The sequence below is a fragment of the Suncus etruscus genome, chromosome 14 (assembly GCF_024139225.1).
Source record: "Suncus etruscus isolate mSunEtr1 chromosome 14, mSunEtr1.pri.cur, whole genome shotgun sequence".
NCBI lineage: Eukaryota > Metazoa > Chordata > Mammalia > Eulipotyphla > Soricidae > Suncus > Suncus etruscus.
This window is the reverse complement of record NC_064861.1, coordinates 25,540,792-25,561,398: the sequence shown is the minus strand read 5'-3', so window position 1 is coordinate 25,561,398 and position 20,607 is coordinate 25,540,792. Positions and strand designations below refer to the sequence as shown.

The following is a 20,607-nucleotide window of genomic DNA, read 5'->3' as shown; positions in this document are numbered from 1 at the left end:
GCGCAGGGGACACACTCCCTGCTGTCCGTCACCACCGTTACAGTCAGGACTCCTAGTCAGGCCTGCCTTGTTTGGGGCTTCCTATAAGGCCTGTATGGCCCCCTGGACCCATTTCTGAACAGTACAGCGGACAGTGAGGGGCCAGTTAAGCATTTATGCCCAAACACATCTCTCAGGAAGCATAGGCCAAGGTGTCCCTGTGAAGCAAGAGGGGTTTCTGCTCGAACGCAGGCCCCACTGGGTCTGAGCTGGGGTGGGGGATGATAAAAAGAATTTATCAAGAGAGCAAAGCAGTCCAAGCAGAGCAAAATGGGCTTATAGAGTCAGATTGATGCAGCGGAGGTCTTCAAAAAGAGAGATGTGCTTTGCACAGTCTAAAGGCATCTTGTATGGTGTGTGTCTCTGGACTCTGGGAAGTTTGTGTTTCCTGCAGATAGTTCACACTGGGAGGTGGGGGTGAGTGGAGGACAGGCCACTAGTCTGGTTGGGCAGCAGAATGAGTGACAGTAGGGCCTGTGGGGTCTTCTGGGCCTGGCTGCTGGCATGAGCATGGACAGCACAGTTTATGGTGCTGGTAGGGACGGGCTCAGCAGGTCCTTGAGATAAGGACTTATACTAGGTATCTTTTGGGGCTTTTGCCAGACCACTTTGCTCTGGAACCCTGGTTACCCTTCTCCCCTTTTCTAAGCCCATTCCTCACTTTCTCCATAGGACCCATGACTTAGGATGTCTTGAAAGCCATGACCCAACTTCCAGTCTGGCCACCTCTCTCATCTCACTAACCACTTGTTACTAATCATGCAGAGCAATTCATTTCTCCTGAGCTTTCCACCTCTCTGCACCCCCCATTGCCCTTCTCAGAACTCTAAGTTTGGCCATGCCCTAGTCAGGTAGACAGGGGCTCCCCTGGGTAGGGGAGGGAACCCCATCTACCTATTTGGATTGACCTGTCCTTGAGGTGGACAGTATGGCAGACAATGAGACTCAGCAGGAAGTCCCCAACCTCAGTCTCTGGATTTCTGTGATTTCTGGGCTGATGTTCTGAGGCAGCTTTGGGGGCCGAGAGGGAGTTGAGGAGCGTCCCTGGGAGAAGTGCTGCTACAGTAGAGCAGAAAACACCGTAGATTTGGGGTCTTTCAGCCTCTGGAGTGCAGGGTGAAAGCAGTGCCTGTTGTAGATACTATGTCCACATTCTCTCTTTGGGGAACTTAAGTCTTAGAGAGGTTGGGTCACTTCCTTGCTGCAGCACAGTTAAAAAGTGCAGGTTTTACCTTGCTATTTAAGACCATGTTCTCCCTTGAACACATTTCTCACTCACTTGTTCTCTATGTCTCTTATTTCCACTCTGGAGAAGCCTGTGCTCTCACTTGTATATACTTCCCGCTCTCTCTCCTTTTGCTTCTTTCTCTGTGCGGGATTCTACTAGGCATTGTTCAAAACTAGTGTCCTGCTCTCTCTCATTTATGCCAGATGTGGGGACGTAAAGCCCGCATGACCCCTGGAAATGCAGGGGTCATTTCCTGCTCAGGGGGCATAGCGGGGAGAGAACAGGGCCTCTAATGGATGGCTGGGCAGAGGCCCAGCCCCTGCCAAGTGTTTGCTGTTCACCCCTTTAATAGCTTCTTTAATAGCTCCTCTTCACAACCTTGGATATTAGTGAATATTTTAGTTCTCACTCTTTTCTTGTTTTGTTTTGTTTTGGGGGTCACATGGGAGTGCTCAGGGCTTACCCCTGGCTCTGCATTCGGGGATCACTCTTGGTGGAACTCAGGGGACCATATGGGGACCAGGGATCTAATCCAAGTAGCCTGCCTGCTGTACTCCTGCCCACTATGATAGGTTTGAAAAGTGGTGTCTTACTGCTGTCTTAATTTTGATGAAAAAACTTTAAAAAATTGTGATGAAATACAGAAATTACTTTAACTTGATTATTTAAACCATTGTGGAATGTTGTGTTCTGCGGTGTTACTATTCACATTGTTGTTCAAGCTCCAGAACTTTTTTTCATCTTTCCACATGAAAACTCTATCCCATTACACAGCAGCTCTGCAACTCACACTTTCCCTGACCCTGATCCAGGGACAGTGACAGTTCCCCATCCTAACTCTAAGCACTTCACATAAGTGGAAACCTACAGTATTTGTCCTTTTGTGACTGGCTAATATTACTTTCTAAGTGGCATAACCCTCAAGGTTCAACCACATTCTCCCTCCCCCCCCCACACACCTTCCCTTTGAAGGCTGAATATTATCCCTTCTGTGGACATACTAGTTTGTTTCTCCTTTCATCTGCTCATGGGCCAACTTCAGATTCTGGTTGCTGTGAATTATGCTGCTATGGACTTGGGTGTGTAGCTTTTTCTTTGAGATGCTGCTCCCGACCTGGGGGATATAGTCACAGAAGAGGGGTTATAGTCACATAAGGAGATGCTCTTTTTCTTGTTTTGCTTTATTTTGGGCCCACACCTGTCAGTACTTAGGGCTTTTTCCTGGCTTTGCACTCAGGGATCACACCTGGTGAGCTTGGGGGATATTTAGGATGCTGGGTATTGAATGTAGGTTGGTTACCTAAGGCAAGTGCTCTACCTTCTGTACTACTATTCCGAGCATCACACCTCTTTTTCACTTATTTTGAGGAACTTTCAGACTCATTCTCATAGTGATGGCATCACTTTACGTTCCCACCAGCGGTAACCAAGGAAGTGTTTTCGACATCTTCTTCACTGCCACATCGTATTTTCTAGGTTTTTATTTTAATATCATTCATTGTCCTAGTGGGTGTGAGGTGAAAGCTCACTTTGGTTTTGATATGCATTTCCCAAGTTAGTAGTGATACTGAGCATGGTTTTGTATCTATTGGCCATTTGTCCATCTTTAGAGAAGCCTATTCAAGGTCTTAGCTTTCTCCCTTTCTCCACCAGCATGTGTTTTCTGTTGTGGAGTTAGAAGGATTTGAAATGTTTATTCTGGAAACTAGCTTCTTTTCAGGTATTTGATTTGCAAATATTTGTCCTCGTTCAGTAGGGTGCCTTCTCACACTGCTGTGCCACCCAAGCTTGACATTTGCCATTATCCCATTTGTCTGTCATTACCTCATTGCTCTTGGTGTCCTACCCAAGAAATCATTGCTAATTCATTTGGATACTCAAAAGTATGAGTTAAATTTCTGTGTTATGTTTCAAGCTTTTTTTGGGGCCTCCCTGGTAGTGCTCAGGCGACTTAGACCATTCCCGATGATTTGCCTGATGGCAAAGGAGACATGATGGTTTAGTGCTGCTCAGGCCCTGCAGGGGCACACCTAGTGGTGGTCCAAGGTCTTGCACACTCAAGACATGCACTCCTACCCTATAACCAGGCCTTTTTATTTTAGTTTGTTTTTTGGTGGGGGGTTTAATACCCAGTAGTGCTCATGACTTACTCCTGGCCCTGCATTCAGGGGTCACTCCTGTCAGGCTCAGGAGACCATATTGAGTGTCTGGGGTCTCATCTGGGTCAAATGTGTTCAAGGCCTAACTGCTATCCTGTCTCTATAGCCTAGGAGTTCTCAAACTTTTTAAACAGGGGGTGCGGGGCAGAGAGATAGTATGGAGGTGGGGCGTTTGCCTTGCATGCAGAAGGACGGTGGTTCGTAGCCCAACATCCCATATGGTCCCCCGAGCCTGTGAGGAGCGATTTCTGAGCATAGAGCCAGGAGTAACCCCTGAGCGCTGCCAGATGTGACCCAAAAACCAAAAAAAAAAAATAACCAAAAAAAAAAAACAAAAAACTTTTTAAACAGGGGGCCAGTTTACTGTTACTCAAACCATTGGAGGGCCAAACTATAGTTAAAAAAAAAAACTATGAACACTTTTGGCAGTACTCAGGGGTTACTTCTGGCTCTACGCTCAGAAATCGTTCCTGGCAGGCTCGGGGGACCACATGGGATGCTGGGATTCAAACCACCGTCCTTCTGCATGCAAGGCCCTACCTCCATGCTATCTCTCCGGCCCCACATAGCTTATTTTGAAGTAAAAAACCAAAATGGGAACAAATACAATATTTAAATTGAAGAACAAATAAAGTTAAATCAACAAACTTACTAGTATTTTAGAGCTATAGTTTAAGGATCCCTGCATGAGACTGAGAGGAAGAGTCACGAGACAGAGAGAAGAACAAAGTCCGAGAATGAAGCGCACAACCCAAACATCCTGACTGCACTAGGATGAGTCAGAAGCTAAGCAGGACAGGCAGTGGTGGCAAAAAAACACAGACAGGCCAGATAAATGTCCTCGGCTGGATGCATGTGGCCCACAAGCTGTACTTTAAAGACTGCTGCTCTAGCCCAACCATGGGACTATTTACTTCCTTTTTATTGATGTGTCAGAGCTTCTTGAATGTCATGGGATTTAGCCAGTGTTTAGTCATAAAAAGATACATGTATTGAATTTTGAATCTGTTGTTGGTCTTTTGACTTTGTTTTTGGCCTTTCTCTACCCTTTCCCCCAGAAAAGCCGTTATGAGACCTATATCCACCTCCTGGCTGTGAAAATCAAAGTGGGCTCTGATGACCTGGAGCAGATTGAGGCCCGGCTGGCCACCCTCGAAGGAGAAGACCCTTCTCTTCGCAAGACACATTCAAGCCCAGCCCTCAGCCAGGGCCAAGGACCTGTGGCCAGTAGCAAAGTTGTGAAGGATGCCCCAGGGCCTGACACCTAGCTGGCACAGATGGACAGGCCCCAAGGCTGGCAAATGCCCCCAGAGGGGTCACTGAGCACAATGCAGCCAGGGGTTGCTCCATCCAGCTCTACTGCATAGTTGATGGGCAGATACAGAGGTGTGGGGGGCCCCACCTGGGCCAAGGAGATGGAGAGGCGGTTTCTGGTATTAACCCTGTACCCTGGGGCTCCTCTGGATTTCAGCCTCTGTCCCCATCTCTGGTGTTACTCTCCATCACAGAGTATCATTTGATAGGACAGTGTTTGGGTGCTCTAGACACCAGGTCCCTGGAGGAGCCTGAAGAGGTTCACTTCTCAAGCTGCTTCTTACTAGTTCTTCCCCCCACCCTTCTGCATTACTTTTGTTCCAAGGGTAGGACTTAGCCCCCAGGCTCAGCCAGGATGCCCACTTGCTCTCCTCCTCCTCCTTCTTAGCTGAACAGTGGGTTTGCAGACCACCAGCATGGTCCTGTTCTCCCTCCACCCTGCAGCATCTGGAACTGGGACCTGGGCCTGCCTGCATGGTGCTGTCACGCTGTTTCGACTTTCATCAGTGTCCACCTCACCTACCATTTGTGAGGTCCCTGATGGTTTCTTTTCTATGGACATAGATGTACAGATGTAAGAACGACATAAACGAGGCACCCTTGTAAAGATGGGGCTAGAACTTGCTCCCAGGTAGAGGTCAGAACAAGAGGAAAGAAAGCCTGTTTCAACTCCCTGCCTGTTAGTGAGAAAGGCACAGTCTGGCCCCTCTGGAGGAAAGATAGGGACAGTACTGGCTTGCTCCAGTCCCACTTCCACTCTTTCGGCTGACCTGTGACTCATACATGCTATTACAGTTGATGCTTTGGAAGAATTACTGTGCATTTGTATATGCGCCATCCATCTGTGCCATAGGCAGCCTGGCTGTGAGAGAGATGGGACCAAGGCCTGTTTCTCTTTTGATCTTTATGTTGCTGCTGCCAGATTTCTGCACTCCAGAGGGGGCCTCTTGTACAGGTCTACTGCCACAAAAACAAAAGACACTGCCTTGCAAAGAGCCACTTCTCAATAAGCCCAAAGATGTTGGTGACTGAAGCTTATGGAAGCCATTAGTTGTTGTTCTTGGGAAAAGGTGGAAGGACAAGTTTCTGATTATCTTTTAGGTTGGCTCTTCTAGTATCTCAGAAACAGTAAGGACATGTCTGAGAATAATAGAGAAATTTGCTGTGTATGATTGCAGACTAGCATCCTTTGATGCCAGCATTCCTAGTGCTAACAAATGATGGTATTAATATCCTTAATGTGATGAGCAGATCTTTTTTGTTTTATTTTTAAGTAGATTTTTGTGGTTTGGTCAGCAGTTTGACCTTTGTGATGATGTCCCAACATTTCCAAACCCACTGATACTTGATGCAGCAAAGGTGATCCTAGGAGAAAAGTCATGGTTTAACTCCAGGTTACTTAATTTGGATGAACTGAAGTGTATTTTATTCATTTACTTTAAAAATTCTCTTTTTTCCCCTCACATCCTGCGGTACTGAATGGGTTACTTCAGGCTCTGCACTCAGAAATTTCTCTTGGCAGGCTTGGAAAAACCCTGAAGAATGCCAGAGATCGAACTGGGGTAGGGGTGTGCAAGGCAAACACCATTCCTATTGAACTATTTTCAGACCTACCAAATATATTTTCATATATGTGAAAATGTCTGAGGAGGAAGTAAGGATCTAGATACATTCCTAAGATACCTCAGGTGTCTCTCCAGAATGAATTCTGCTATAATTTCTAAGGCATGAGAGGGATGCAAAGGCCTCCCCACACACTTTACCTGCATAAAATTACTCTTCAGTGTGAATAATCCATTGCCTAGTAGGCTTGAAGATCGAGTGAAGCACTTCCCACGTTCCTTACATGCAAAAGGTTACTCTCCTATACGAAAACTTATGTGCTCAATAAGGTTCTAGGATTGAGTGAAGGCTTTCCCACACTCCTGACATGTATAAGGCTTCTCTCCAGTAGGAATTCTTTTGTGCTTAGAGAAGTCTCAGGACCATTAGAAGGCTTTCCCACATTGACATATATAAGGCTTCTCTACAGTATTATTTTTCTTGTGAGAAGAAAGGTTCGAGGATTGAGTGTAGGCCTTGCCACACTCCTGACATGTATAAGGCTTGTCTCCTATATGACATTTCCTGTGCTCAGAAAGGCTTGAGGATTGACTGAATATTTTTGTACTCTCTTGACATATAGATTTTCTGTCCTCTTATCAGTTATCTTGTGCCTTTTAAGGTCTGAGGATCCAACAAAGGCCTTCCCACACTCCTGGAATATTTTGTTTCTTTTGTGTTTGGACTTTCTTAGTGCCCTCTGAAGTAAAGGTTGATTCAGGGTATGTCCATATTTCTGACACTCGGGGATCTTGGGCACTTGATGTCCGAGGGAACATCAAGGTGCCAGGTACATGCCCCCACCCCCAACAATGCTTACACTTGGATAGTTCTACTCTATGGGTAATGTGCTTGTTAGCCTGTGGCTGTAAGAGGTTTGGTGCAAACACTGCTTATGTGGCCCAGAGAGGCCCCACTGCGAGTGTCCAAGTTCAGGGACTGGGCAGAGCATATTCAGGGGAGCTTTGCCCAGTGGTCAGTGGCTCTGGTGTGAGAAAGCTCTCTTCAATCTGTTCCACTCTAGAACAGATGTCCCCAAGTCTTCACTCCCATTGGGATGCTGGTAGGATGGTTTCCTTCAGACTGTCTCATAGCACAGGGTCACCCCCATCCAACGGGGTCAGGCTGCTTCTCTGAAATAGCAGAGTGTTAGTCCAATTAATTCTCTTTCCATTGACAGTCTCCATGTTCATTTGTTTGTTTGTCTTAATTTTTTTGTTTATGGCCACACCTGCTCAGGAGTTTCCTGGTCTGCAGTCAGAAATTGTTCCTGGCAGGCTCAGGGTACCATATGAGATGCCAAGGATTGAACCAGGGTTGATCCTGTGTAGGCCGCACGAAAGGCAAATGCTCTACCTGCTTACTATCACTCCAGCCCTGACAATCTCCATGTTCAAATCCAGTCCTGAATTTGTGATTTTCATCACAGAAACACAATTCTCCATGTATGTGAATTTCATCTCACTCCTTTTTGGAGATCTCATTCCAAAAGCAAATTGCTGAAATGCCAGTACTGGAACTTGTGGCCTGCGATTTGGAAACCTGCGGCATCCACAGGGCTCCTCTTTCAAACCAGGAGATCAGCACAGGCTTTACCCCACAATGCCCAATGGCCTGCAGGTGCTGGTATGTCTCCAGCATCACTCTGTACCGCTTCCTCTGAGAGGGGTTCCAAGCATGGCCACTCATCCTGGAAGAAGCTCAAAGCTACATCATGGAAGGTAATGGCATCTTGGGTCAGAGAGTCTGACGTCCTGGCATCAGAGAGTGTGTTCCCATCTTCTCTCTCCTGGATTATTCCTTAAGAACAGCAACAAGGCCCTTTGTAGTAAGCCCTGCCAGGCAGTGTGTATTGGACACTCAACGCTCTTCTGAAACTTGTCATCACAAGTACCACCCAGCTTCGTCCTGCTGGATCCTGCTTGATCCTAAGCCTGATCAGCACATGATACTGGCATCCACCATCAGCTCCTGGCCGAGATCCTGTAGCTCTGGGGTGCTCAAGAGTGGCCCCTCAGTGGCCAGAGAGAAAATCATTCCTCCAGACTTCCATGTGCCCCTGGGGACACTCCAATAACCTTCAGTCTTCACTGCAATGGTTGCCCTTTGTTACCTCTGGCTCTCTGAAGTGTATTTTATACCCAACCATCTAGACTCTTAGTTTTGCCAAGGGGAAGTAAAGTTCATTTAAGTGAAATAGAGCAATATGGCAACCTAAAAAGAGCTTGCTGTTCTTTCTCCACAGCCATCTCAAATGTCCTTTGAATTCAGGTGTCAGTGTTCCACCCACTGGCTCATGAGGCAGATGAAAGGAAGCAGAGGCGCAAGTTCCACATCTGCTGTGAATAGATTGCTTACCTGAGCACTACTTGTGCCTCCCAACAGTAAAAAAAAATTTTTTTTAGTTTCATTTATTAATTGTATAATTATTTATTGTAAATTATATACATGTACTACTGTTCTAAAATATTATGTACATTATAAAACATACACAAAAATAGAAATTTAAAAAAGATGAGATGAAAATAAATCTAAAAGTTCTAATATTTTTTTCTGCATTCTAAATGGACCATCGTATTCCTCCAACCTCTGGCCATCATCTGTTCATCTTCCAGGACTGTCCTTACCCGAGGCTGGAGGACAGCAAGATAAGATGCAGTAATTGGCTGGTGCCGCCTGCTGTCCTGGAAAGTGGTCTCAGGCTCTGGGTGGTGGCCCCCAATGGTGACCTCTTGAGCCTTCATCCTCTCAGTGGAATCAACTGCTGGATTCTGGGGGTACTGTGGGGAGAAAGGAATGGACCAGTTTGCTGTCCGCATGCGGCTCACAGTCTAGTGGGGGAATGAACAGGCAGTTACCATTACCTTATGGGACTCTGGGAGGGCTGAGGAGACAAGCCAAAAATGACCTGGCAGAGAGGGTGTTTTTTTTTTTTTTTTTGTTTGTTTACTTTTCCTTTTGGGCTCATAGTCAGCTGCACTCGGGTTACTCTTGGCTCAGTGCTCAGAAATTACTCCCTTCTAGCAGGGTCGGGGACCATATGGAATGCCTGGGATTAAATCTGGGTTAGCTGCATGCAAGGCAAATGTTCTGCTGTTCTCTGACCTCAGAGAGGGTGTTTTTTGGATGTGAGAAAGAAGCCTCTCAAGGTGCCTGAATGTCCGAGGGGAACAGAGATGGAAATCACTAAGTGATGACACCTCTTTACGCTAAAGATGTCTCAAGGCAGCAAGGTTTTTGAGAGGCTGGAGAAAGGGGCTAACCCCCTTCCGATCCCACTCACACCTGTGGCTGGTTGGATTTGGAAAGAATTACTGAACTGGAGGTTCGGTTATGACTTTTCGTCTCAGCCCATAGCTTACAATTCCAGGCAGATCAGAAAAGTATTAAATAGAATCGTGACAGATAAATGACAGCATCTAGTGCTTAGGATTATTTGGGGTGACATATTTAGTTGGGATCATGGCAAGAATTTCTGGAACTTTAGAAGGTAACAACTGAGAACCTTGAGAAGGGGCAAACCAAGAGGAAACTAAACAAAAAAGTCATGAGGTCAATGAATTTACCAAGAGTTCACTCAGAATTACTTGGGGTCACAGAGAGGTCAGAAGTCGTAGAAGAATTAACTGGCTCTCCGAAAAAATTTAAAGCCAACTACAAACTCAGCCAGCAGAGGGATCCAGATAAGATCATCAGTTGAGGCCTGGGAAAAGCCAGTGTTTTGCAAGTTTATACCATTTAGTTCATTATTTCCCCTTGTTTCTTTATAACATACTTTTCCCCAGTACCCTCACAATGAATACAACTTTAGTTCTTTTTTCCATCACTTCCTTTCATCCAGGTTTGGCCACTCTGTAATTCAAGAATGCAAGGCACAGCATACTGTCATCACCATCACCAAATTAACCATTAACAAGCATCATGTGCCAGAAGCAACACTGGGTGCTTTATACATAAATCTCCACAGCGACCCTTTGAGGTAGGTAATAGCATCACAAACAGCACAGCTGAGGAAACCAGAGCCCAGAGCAGTCACCCTGGGAGAGCGAGAGCTGGAATGTGAACTTAGGCTCTCTGAACCGGAGCTTCTCAGTCCTTCTGTCCCTGACTCTCCAAGCTGAACACACATCCTGGGGTATCTTGAACACAGATGCATAAGCACTCTCATATACCAACCAGCTGAGCTCTCTGGCTAGCAGACACCCTCATGTCTGGCTGGAACCTAATGGTTCCTGGCACTGGGTGCAGGTTAATAATCATTGCAGGAAAGGCTGCTTAACCCTGGACCTCCGTCTGCTTTCTCCACGGAGAAAGCCGATTTCTCTGAAATCTTCATCAGGTTTGGACAGGCCCTGGCTCTAGGGGTGAGGGTAGGGTTGGGGAAAGCACCCCATGGGCTGACAAGCTGCAGCAGCTGTGGTCCTGCTGGCAGCCAAGGGTACCCATTATGCCGCCTTGCATGTCCAGACTTTGCCTGTGACATGCCTGAGCCCCCAAGTGTCATCTTAACCCAATACCAACGTAACAGCCCTTACTTCCTCACCCACCTAGGCCCAGAAACTTGCTTCAATTTGGCCCCTCTAGCTCCAGGCCAGGAATTGGGCCAGGGTTCTGAGGCAGAGCCCAAAGCAGTCATTTGCGTCAGCCCCTTGGCCAGGTTCCCCGGCAGCCAGGGGGGACACCTTGTGAATGTTCTTGGAAGAGAGAGAGGAGGCTTGGAGCCTGTCCTGAAAGCTGGGGCTAAAGAGATGGGAGGGGCGGGAGGGACTGACCCTCTGCCTCTGCGCCATCAACTCGCTCTCCCGGCCCTGTGCCTTCCCTCCTCACCCGGGGGCTCCGCACACAGAGTCAAACGGGTGTGATTTCTGAGTTTATTGATCATATTAAAACGTTCAAGTGTCGACAGTCAGGAGTGGACATTTCAGGGCAAGGGTTCCCTTTTCTTTGGGAATTATTTTTTTTTAACAATGACTTTTTTTTTTTTTTTGACAAATCTGTGTGGACCCAGTTTGGGGGGACAGGGCTGGAGGGGGAGTGGAGGCTTTTGGTGGATTGCGGACTGGGGGAGTAGGGCCATGAGAAGGAAATGGCGTTTCTTTATTGCTAAGAGGGGAATCAAAATACACTGCCAAGTGGCTCTTCTTGGTCCCCGCGTGACCATGCATCCAATCGAAAGAATCTGAAATGCAAAGGACATGCAGGCGTACAATAGAAAAGTCGACTTGTAAACGGAGGTGCTGCAGACAGGGGCATCCTGGAGGCCTGGGGGGAGCCGCGCAGGGGCACAGGGAGCTGAGGCTGCTAGGAAACGGCTCTCTCAGTACCCTCTCCCTTGGCAGCAGTGAGAAACGAGGAGGCCCCTCCCTATCCCTGTTGCTGTCACTGGGCCGCGGTCGTCCTTAACTCCATGTAGTACAAGCCCAGGATCCTCGCTCTCTACCCAGGGGACGCAGGACTCAACGAGATCGCAAGCGGGCTCAACTGAACGCGCCCCATTTCCTTCCCGGGAGGGGGGGCAACCCCTCATCTCCCCACCAGAACCCCCCCCCAAGCCGCCTCTTAGCTGGCCGGGTCCCTGCTCCCCACCCCGACTTCTCTCCAGGAGCTCCAGGTTAGCGTACAGCAAAAGGCACCACAATATTAATAGGTTTCTATTAAAGAGTCAAAAAAATTGGCCCATCTCTTTTTTTTTTTTGTTGTTTCTTTGTTTTTTTTTTTCCGAAGCTGTAAATCAGGATGTTACATATAAATAGTTTCCCTATAAAAACGTCTTTGCCGTTAGCTAGTATGACAATTTTTGCTAAAATGAAAATAAAACATTTTTGTTATACCTTTTCCTTTTATAGAAAATAAAAATATTTTTATTTCTGTGTCTCCTCCTCTCCCTCTCTCTCTCTCGGACTCTCTCTCCCTCCCTCCGGTCGCGGTCTCTGTCCTCGCAGACGGCGGGGCGGCGGGGCCCTAGAGGGGCGCCGAGTCCTGCGGGGCGCGCGGGGGCGGCCCGCGGCTGTGTCTGCTGCTGCTGGCGGCGCGCGCGCTGTGGCTGTCCAGCGAGTAGTAGTAAGTCCTACTGTCGGCCGCGGGGCCCAGCGGCGGCGAGTCCGAGCGCAGCGCGTCGTGCGCGGCGCGCGGGCCGAGGAACGGCGTGCTCTCGGCCGCCAGCGCCCCGTCCGCGTCGTCCGCGTCGTCGTCCGACGCCGAGCCGCCCCCCGAGCCGCTGCTCAGCGACAGCGAGTCCCGCGCGGCCCGTGCGCGCTGCGCCGCCAGCCCGTTGAGCCGCGAGCGGCGCCAGCGCCGGGGCCCCGCCGACGTCCTGCGGGACGAACCGCGGGCGCGCGGCCGCGACGGCGGCGGCGGCGGCGGCGCACATTCCTGCGTGGTCTCGTACTCGTCGTCCTCAGGGATGCGGAACGGGCTGGCCGGCAGGCTGCCCAGGCTGCCGCCCAGGGCGCACGGCCCGCGCCGCGGCCCCGGGAGCCCCGGCGGCGCGGGGTAGTAGTAGCTGTCGTAGCTGCGCTGCATGTCCGCGCTGGGCCCCGGGGGCGGCGCCGGGTGCCGCAGGAGCGGCTGCTGCTCGGCCAGCCGGTAGCTGATGGGCGCGGCCGGGGGCAGCGACACGGCGTGCGCCGAGTTGGGGGACGTGATCTCGAACGTGGGCACCTGCGTGGCCAGCGAGTAGTGGAAGTCCACGGGGGAGAGGCGCGCGGGCGTGGTCAGCGCCGACACGTACCTGCGGAAGAGGGGGCTCAGGAGGGCGGGGAAGACCCCCGCGCGCCAGCCCCCGCGCACCCCGCCTGCGCCCACCCTCGCCGCCCCCGCCAGGTTGCTCCTGCCCCGGCTCTGGCGCAGGCCTCAGCAGGGAGTGGGGGGCCTGGCCCCCGGCGGCTCCTGCCTGGGGGTCAGGCGACAAGGGCACTTCCAGCCTCCGGGCGGCCACTGCGCGGGACCCCGTGGGCCTGGCTGCTGATCCTGCGGGGGCCTGGGGCCCCCCGCGCACCGACGCGGCTCCTCGCGGACAACCTCCCCTCCCACGCTCCAGGCCGCTCCATCTCGGTGTCTTTCTGTGCCTGCTGGGACAAGGGGCCTCTAAGTGACACCGGGGTAGGGCAGCCCTGTCCCGGAGAGCCCTCTGCTTCCTAATTCTTGCATTAAATAAATAACGATGGGGCTGGATGGCAATGGTACACCAACACTAATGAGTTTCAGTGCGATTAGCAACAGCCTTTCTGCTCAGGAAAGGTCGCGGGAGGCAGGCCTCCGTCGCTGAAGGAGGCTCTGTGGCCCCGGGTGGGAGGTGGGGAGCAGGGTTCGGGGCAGGGGCTGACCTCTCGCTGTGCGGGGAGTCCCGCAAGGAGTCGATGGAGTCGTGGTAGGGTGGTGCCGTGGCCCTGCGCTGCTCCTCCAGGCTATAGGCTGCAGCCCTTCGTGCCCGCGCCTCCACGCACGCTGGGCTGTTGCATTTGCTGGTGCCCACCGATGACAGCATGATGCCCGACTGGGAGTCTGAGGTCAGGCTCTCAGAACGGTCTAGGCTCCACGTGTGGCTCTCATGCCTGGAGAAACCCGGTGGGAAGGCAAGAGTTTAGGAAGGGTTCCCAGCCTCCCTCCTCTTTATTGTGTCTCCCGTTTTCTCAGATCCCTGCGATGTGCACCCCGCCGCCCCATAATTTTGCAAAAGCCTGCCCTGGTAGATGGAGAAGTGGGGGCTGGGGTCTCATGTAAGTGGGAGTTGGTGCGTGCAAGAGGTCTCCTTCCTCCCCTGCCTCTAGCCTCGCCCAGGGCATCCTGTCTGGGACCCTTCTGTTCCTTTGTCCCTATCCTAGGAGCACAGCTCCTTGGGTCCAATCTGTGGGTTCAGCCTACTCCAGGTATCCCCAGGGAGGAACGGGCCCCAGCATGTGCATTCTTAAGCTGTGTGAGCCCTTGAGCTGGCATGCGCATGCCTTCCAATTCTGGGAGGAGGTCAAGGGGGAACTGGGCTTCATGGGGCAGTTTGGTGAGCAGGCACTTTAAGTCCTTTAAATAACTAGGTCCAAATAGGGGAGGCTCAGAATGCCTCTGCTTCCTAGTAGCTGTTTTTCAAATGGAAAAGAGGACTAAGTGCCATCAGTTTTGGAAGGAGTCTTTCTCAGTCGGGTTTGATGCTGAAGCGCCTGTCGTCTTTATTTTGCACTCACAGGTATCCTCAAAACAGCAGTCTGGGGAGAGGGTCCTGGCTGCACTCACCTGTGGCTGGAGGTGGGTGTGGCTGTGGAGCAGTGGTGAGAAGGAGAACAGGAGTGACTCCCTGAGAAGGTGCTCTCGGTTCCCCTCCGGATGACATGGTCTGTGGCTGGCACATTCTTGGAGATATACTGAATTGGACAGACCAGATGGGGATCAGTGACAAATGGCCAAGGGGGGGGCCCCTTCCTTGTGGGGGTGGGAGAGCTATGGGTTGGTTGGAGGCAGGGAATGGACCGCTGGATAAGGGACTTGGTTGGGCAAACCATCTGGCACCTGGCCCTTCCTTAAGGTGGGTCAAGTGAAGTCAGTTTTCCTGGTGAGCCAGGTGGGCAGGCAGGGGAGAAGGTGGGCTGGGCAGGCCACCACCCTGGTCCATCTTTTAGGGGGTAGACAAAGCTGGCTGTGAGGGCAGAGGGGCCCAGGAACCCCACTCACGTCCACCATCTGGATCTCCTCAGGGTCCAGGCGGGGGTGGCTGGGCCCGTTGGCCAAGCTCCGGTTCTGGTGGGCGGGGCACATGTTCTGCCGCAGGTGGTTGTGCATCTGCTTCCGCTGTTTTCTGCATAGGGGAGTCCGGGTGAGCCCCACACGCCCTCTAGGGGTGGCTCGGGGAACCTCCCACCTTGGCCTGGTCAGTGGGGGTGGTCTCTGGCCTCTGAGCTCAGGTTACTGCCTTGGCCAGGCCAGGCCAGGCCCTGGCTCCTACCCCTGTCCCATGGCGCCGCCAACCTGAACTCTGGGGGAAGGGGCCGAGTTCAGGGCGATGAAATGGGCTCTGCAGAACATCATGCCCCAGTTTGCCATCCTGGGCACATCACACGTTTTCTTTTACTTATCTATAGAATAGAGGCTGGGTGGGGTCCTTAATCCCAAAACCAGTGAGGAGCAGAGATGAGAGAATATTAGGGCCCAGCGCTGGTTGCTCACTGGCTCATGGCACTTATGTATGAGTTTTCTCTGGGCGCAAAGGCTGTGCTGTTGCAGGAGACACCGTGGTCCCTGCTCAAGCCTCTGTGCTCCGGTGTTCTTCCTGCCTTCCAGTCAAGGGCAAAGTCCCTGCAATATGCCTTGTTGTGCTTAGAGGCCTGGCTATGTCGTATGCCTGGCATCTAGTAGTCTTGGATGGAAGTTTGCTGAAGGAACAAATGCATGCAAAGGGAGGTCTGAACTTTTCTGCATTCTTGGCCTTAATGTCTTGGATGGGCTGAGTCCCCTCATTTTGGTTCCTGAATCTCATCTCCCATCATACCGCCAATACCGCACCCCAAAACCTTCTGGTCCTGGACACATCCTGAGCAAAGCTGGCTGGGCCTGTCTAGAATTGAGAGATGGGCAGTGGGAGTTGTTCCTAGGGTTTGAGTTCAGACCATTGATCTGTATGTAGGAAAGGATGAGGTGGACTCGTCATCTTCACATGCCACATCAGCCTGCCCTGATGCTGACTCCCAGTATCAGACTCCCAAGCTTGATACTCGAGACCCAATGTACCACTTAGGTTTTCCAGATGTTTTTTCTGTCTTGCTATTTTTGTCACTCTTGGTGGAGATTAAACCTGGGGCGGGGGCATTCGAAGCATGTGCTCTAGCACTGCCACTGTGTTTTTAGGTTCATGACATTTTCCCTCATCCTCAGTTAGTCTGGTCAGCTCATGATCTAGGAATAAGGCTGACTCTTCCACACCTGTTTTTATTTTTTCACCTGTCCTGTTCCCCCAATGCATCTGGTGGCCTTTCTACTGGTTGGGGTCTTGCTCGTCTGTCCCATGTTCCTGTTGGTGGCTGCACTGCTCCTGGTGGTGCAGGCTGTGCCTTTCCTGGGGAGAATGTCCTCTTTCCTGTACTTTCACACCCCAGAGACTACCTTTGCATGGGAAATGGGGATGAGTGGGGGAGGAAGGAGTGGGATGCTCCCTCCTAACAGACTTGAAGCCCATTTAACATCATCTCCACTCAGAGCTCCCCCATCTGCCCAGGTCACACGAGAGTGAAGGGAGCTCAGGTTGTGCTTCTGATCGTGTACTCATGACCCATCTTGATCAGACCTCTTGGGCCATTCTCCACCTCTCCTTCCTGTGTCCTGGTCTAGAGCTCTGATCCCTACAGAGGCCCCTGAAAGGGTAGTGAAGTCAGAGGAAGGTGGGTGGGACCCTGTCTCTAAAGGTAGTCTTGGGGGCCCAGCCTTGCTCGCCAGCTCTAGCCAAGGGCCACTTACTTGGTCTTGCAGTAGGCGACCACACAGACGATGCCCACGACGAGCAGAGCCACGCAGATGCCTGTGATGGTCAGGACGCGCTTCTGGTATAGCTCCTCAGCTTCTGCAGAGGCAGAGGGTGTGAGGGGCAGGACAGGGCAGTGCTGCCGCCACAATAGTACAGAGATGCTACCAGGTCACTTGCATGTCTGCCCTCCAAGCCCATGCTCCTTCAGCAAGGAGGGTTCCTACCTGACTCTTCTGTTTCAATCCCTCCTGCTTGCTCCTGGGTTGCCTTTACCTCCCCAAATTCCACCCAACCATGAAATCTGGGAATAGCAGCTGCCCCAAGTGCCCCTTCCAAGCCCTGTACCCTGCACAGACACATGTGAGGAAAGTGAGAGGGTGAGGGTTGGTGGATGAGCTGTGGGTCACACAGCCGGACAGGATGGCATATTTGGGCCATATATAGGCCATGGGTGGTGGCTGCAAAGAGCCTCACTGGGCTGGAGGTGTTTCCAGTGAATGTGGGGGCCCCTGGTGCACTGCTGCAGCTTCCCTGAGCAGGTGAGCAGGTGAAGAGTGACTTGGTCACCAGACCTCATCTAGAGGATTCATCTCAACCAGAGGACATGGGGTTGGGGCTTCCTGAGCCAGGAGCAGGGATAAAGGACCTGGTTCACAGTGGGTTGGGAGGTATAGGGAGAAAGGCCTTTGTTTCTCCCAGCTTGGTGGGGGCTATTGCTCTGCCTATAAAAAGCTCCCACCTGTGTGAGGGGCAGCGCCCTCTCTCCATATCCAAGTTAGTCCTCAGGCTCTGGGAGGAGCCCTCAATATCAGGGGTGAGCTGAGCTAGTTGGGGTTCTTCCCCACTTCCCAGCAAATCAACAATCTTTCTAGAAAGGACAGCAAGAGCAAAGCAGGAGGAAGAGGAGGAAGTTGACAGTCACCTCTGCCCCACTAGGGGGTGCTGGCATGGACCCCAGTGCTCTGTCAGCCCTCACAGCACTTCCTGTGGCAGAGTGGGGCACACTAAGCAACATCCAGAGGTGTCAAGGCTCCAAATGCAAGACCATTCCTTATACATGTCCAAGACCCTTCCTTATACGTGTACCTGGGTCCATGTACCCAGGGACACAAGACCGCCAGCATGCAGGAGCCAGCACACAAGGCCCTGCTGCAAGTCTCACCCTGTGGCCCTTGACCTCTCCAGCTGCACACTAACTTTTCTCTACCAGGTCTCCCTGGTCACTTACTGCTCAGGGATTCTTGCCCCTTGGGGCTCTCTGCCTGGGTTTCCTCCATCACTGGCCTCCTCTGCCACAACTCCTCAGGTCCATAGCTATTCTGGAGCCCCAACCCCAACGCACTGCCCTGTCCCCAATCTGTGGTAACAGCACCACCTTTGGTCAGTTACTCGAGGACTCTCCTTTTCACATGGTCCTCTTGTCTGTCTAGAGCACAGGGCACCTGGGTTCACTGTTCCATCACTACTGTCCCCAGCTTTGTCCACAGACTGTTCCTCCCCTAGTAGCTGTTTCCTCTTGCCGGGTCTCCGTTCCCTAGTCCTCCTCATCAAACATCTCTGAGTCCTCAACCCTACGCTGCCAGCAACATCCATCTACTAAATCTCTCCAATCTCATACCTCCATTTGTGACCAGCCTCCAGTGTTGCACCCAGTTGCCCTGCAGGTTCCAGCCCAAATGCCACTTCCCTGGACAGGCCTTCCCTGGTCACCCTGAGAACCTGAGTGCTAGGGAGCAGACTTTGGGACTCAGCAGATACTCTTGCTCTGTTTCCTGGCACCCACACCTACACAACACCCTCTACCTTCCAGTCATGTAGCACTCAGCCTCAGTGAAGAGCTTCCTGGTACCCTTGCTCACAGTGCTTCCTGCACCCCTACACCCACCTATAGCTTCACCTGTGCATCTGCTTCATCATGAGCTGCCACCAAATTGCAACCAAATGGCCACGAATCTGCTACCAGCAATGGAGACTCTGCTCCCCATCTGGGGTCTAACACTGTCCTCCAAGCCATGAGCCCCTGCATGCCCCAGATAAATTTGGACCACAGGGTTCTAGGCCCTCAGTGAAGGAAGAGCTGAGAGCTGACACTGAGGCCATTGTGATTCCCACCCTGGTGGGGACATGGGCCTAGGGTCACGGCCATCCCACCCCAGTCCTTGCTGCTCTTGCCTATAGACACATACTCAGGCCACTGTGGAAACAGACTTGAGGGAATGACAGCCTCAAGAAGATGGCAAAGCCTGGAAGACAGGCACAGGGTTGGGCAGCTTCCAGTGAGGGAAGGGGTAGGCAACAGTGAAGGGAGGTGGGAGGGCTGAAGTGGGGTTGTGGGGATGCACCACCATCCAAGGGGCTGTATGTGGATCAGAGGCCCCTCTCTGAGTCTGGGGGCACTATTGGAATTGGGGGCAATCTGGTGCCCTCCTTCAGGAGCTTCCCTATGTCCTCCAAATCAACATAGTTTATGAGAGGACACCCTGCTGGGCCAGGGGAACCTTCTGGAAGTGTCCCTCTGTCACTTGGCAAGGAAACCAGACATGGATGTCAGAGGGTGCTCGGGCAGCACTGGGGGACACAGAGGCTCCGTACCCTTTAGTTCAAATCCGAGGTGCTCTGGCAGCGCAGAAGAGAGGTGGAAGGCAGGGGTGAGGAAGAGAGGTGGAGAGAGATGGGGAGGGGGAGAGAGAGAGAAATGTTGGTCAAGATTCTGCAGATACCAGCATCAACCTGCGAGGTGAAAGCAGGTCAGTGGGGTCCCCCCAGCCACCTGAGCTCCTTTCCTGGCACCCATCTCCAAGAGCCCCTGAGAGGGGGTGAGGAAAGTGAGGGTGAGCAAGCAGGGGGCCCTCTGGAGGATGATGTGGGCTTATGGCTGAGTGGGGACATAGGCGAATGACTCAATGTCCCCAAGGAGGCAGGAGATTGGGTTGGGGGCTGAGGTGACCCCCACTGCTGCCCTCCCCACCCCAGGCCTCCAACACTTTCCAGTTCTTTCTGAAGACAACTTTTCCTGTGCCATGCTCATTCTTGGGGCCCCTTTTCCATTTAGAATGAGTGTGTGGGGAGGCCCAGACTATCCCTTATTTCCTGCCCTGTCTCTAAGTCTGGTTTCCCTATTCAGAGGGAGACAAAGTAGGCTCCAGGAGCCAGAGGAATGTTCTATCAGACATCCCAACACCAAAAAGTTTATAAGGCAGACCATGTGGTCAGTACTTGGTCTGTCTATAAAATAATAAAATCTGAGGCTTGGAAAGAGAGAGGCGCAGGTTGTGGGGGGCTTGGAGTACTGTGCCCCTTATATGGTCTCTCCACTGCAGTCTTGGGGCACTCTATGAGTGAGCCCTCCAGGCTGCCACCTGAGCTACACAGGGTGAGAGAATAGGTAGCCCAGGAGCTGACCTTGCAACCATTATGCCATACAGCACCAGCCCAGACTCTCTAGTTTTCAGCCTTGTATTTACTAAGGGTGGTGATGGTAGCAGGCTTGGTCTTTGCCACTGGGCTGGCCTTAGGAATCATCTGGACCAGTGGAGTCAGGTGGGAGCCTGGAAGTCCCAGAAACCTTCTGGAAGGCTCAGATGTTATTCTCAGCAGCAGTTTGCACCTGGCCAAGGGCCTCGGCTTCTCCCTCACTCTCATTTGCTGTGTGGATGTAGGCAAGTGCTAACCATGGTCCCCCACCTCTGAGGAAGTAGCTGGGATGTAGACAGGCCTACCAGGGGTGGCTTAGGTCAGTGTCCCCCCCCCCACCAAACTAGGGAGATGGTGACCATGTGTTGTGTGCTCACTTCCTGCAGAGGTGAGGCAGGGGGCCCTAG

The 20,607-nt window shown here is 51.8% G+C and overlaps 2 protein-coding genes across 3 annotated transcripts in view; one reads left to right on the top strand and one right to left on the bottom strand.

The window, feature by feature from the left end:
- The window catches only part of PSD2 (pleckstrin and Sec7 domain containing 2), a 43,566-nt gene extending 37,601 nt beyond the window's left edge, over window positions 1-5,965 (top strand). Inside the window, exon 15 of the mRNA XM_049786002.1 lies at window positions 4,485-5,965. Within this exon, the coding sequence (XP_049641959.1) occupies window positions 4,485-4,694 (210 nt within the window). The 3' untranslated portion in view covers window positions 4,695-5,965. The remainder of the gene's footprint in view (window positions 1-4,484) is intronic.
- Window positions 5,966-11,939: 5,974 nt separating this feature from the next.
- Window positions 11,940-20,607, bottom strand: part of NRG2 (neuregulin 2) — a 200,222-nt gene continuing 191,554 nt past the window's right edge. For both annotated transcript variants that reach the window (XM_049785998.1, XM_049785999.1), the window contains exons 6-11: window positions 19,379-19,402; window positions 16,780-16,882; window positions 15,004-15,127; window positions 14,569-14,696; window positions 13,668-13,895; window positions 11,940-13,072 (exon numbers count right to left, since the gene is read on the bottom strand). In XM_049785998.1, the coding sequence (XP_049641955.1) occupies window positions 12,304-13,072; window positions 13,668-13,895; window positions 14,569-14,696; window positions 15,004-15,127; window positions 16,780-16,882; window positions 19,379-19,402 (1,376 nt within the window). In that variant the 3' untranslated portion in view covers window positions 11,940-12,303. The remainder of the gene's footprint in view (window positions 13,073-13,667; window positions 13,896-14,568; window positions 14,697-15,003; window positions 15,128-16,779; window positions 16,883-19,378; window positions 19,403-20,607) is intronic.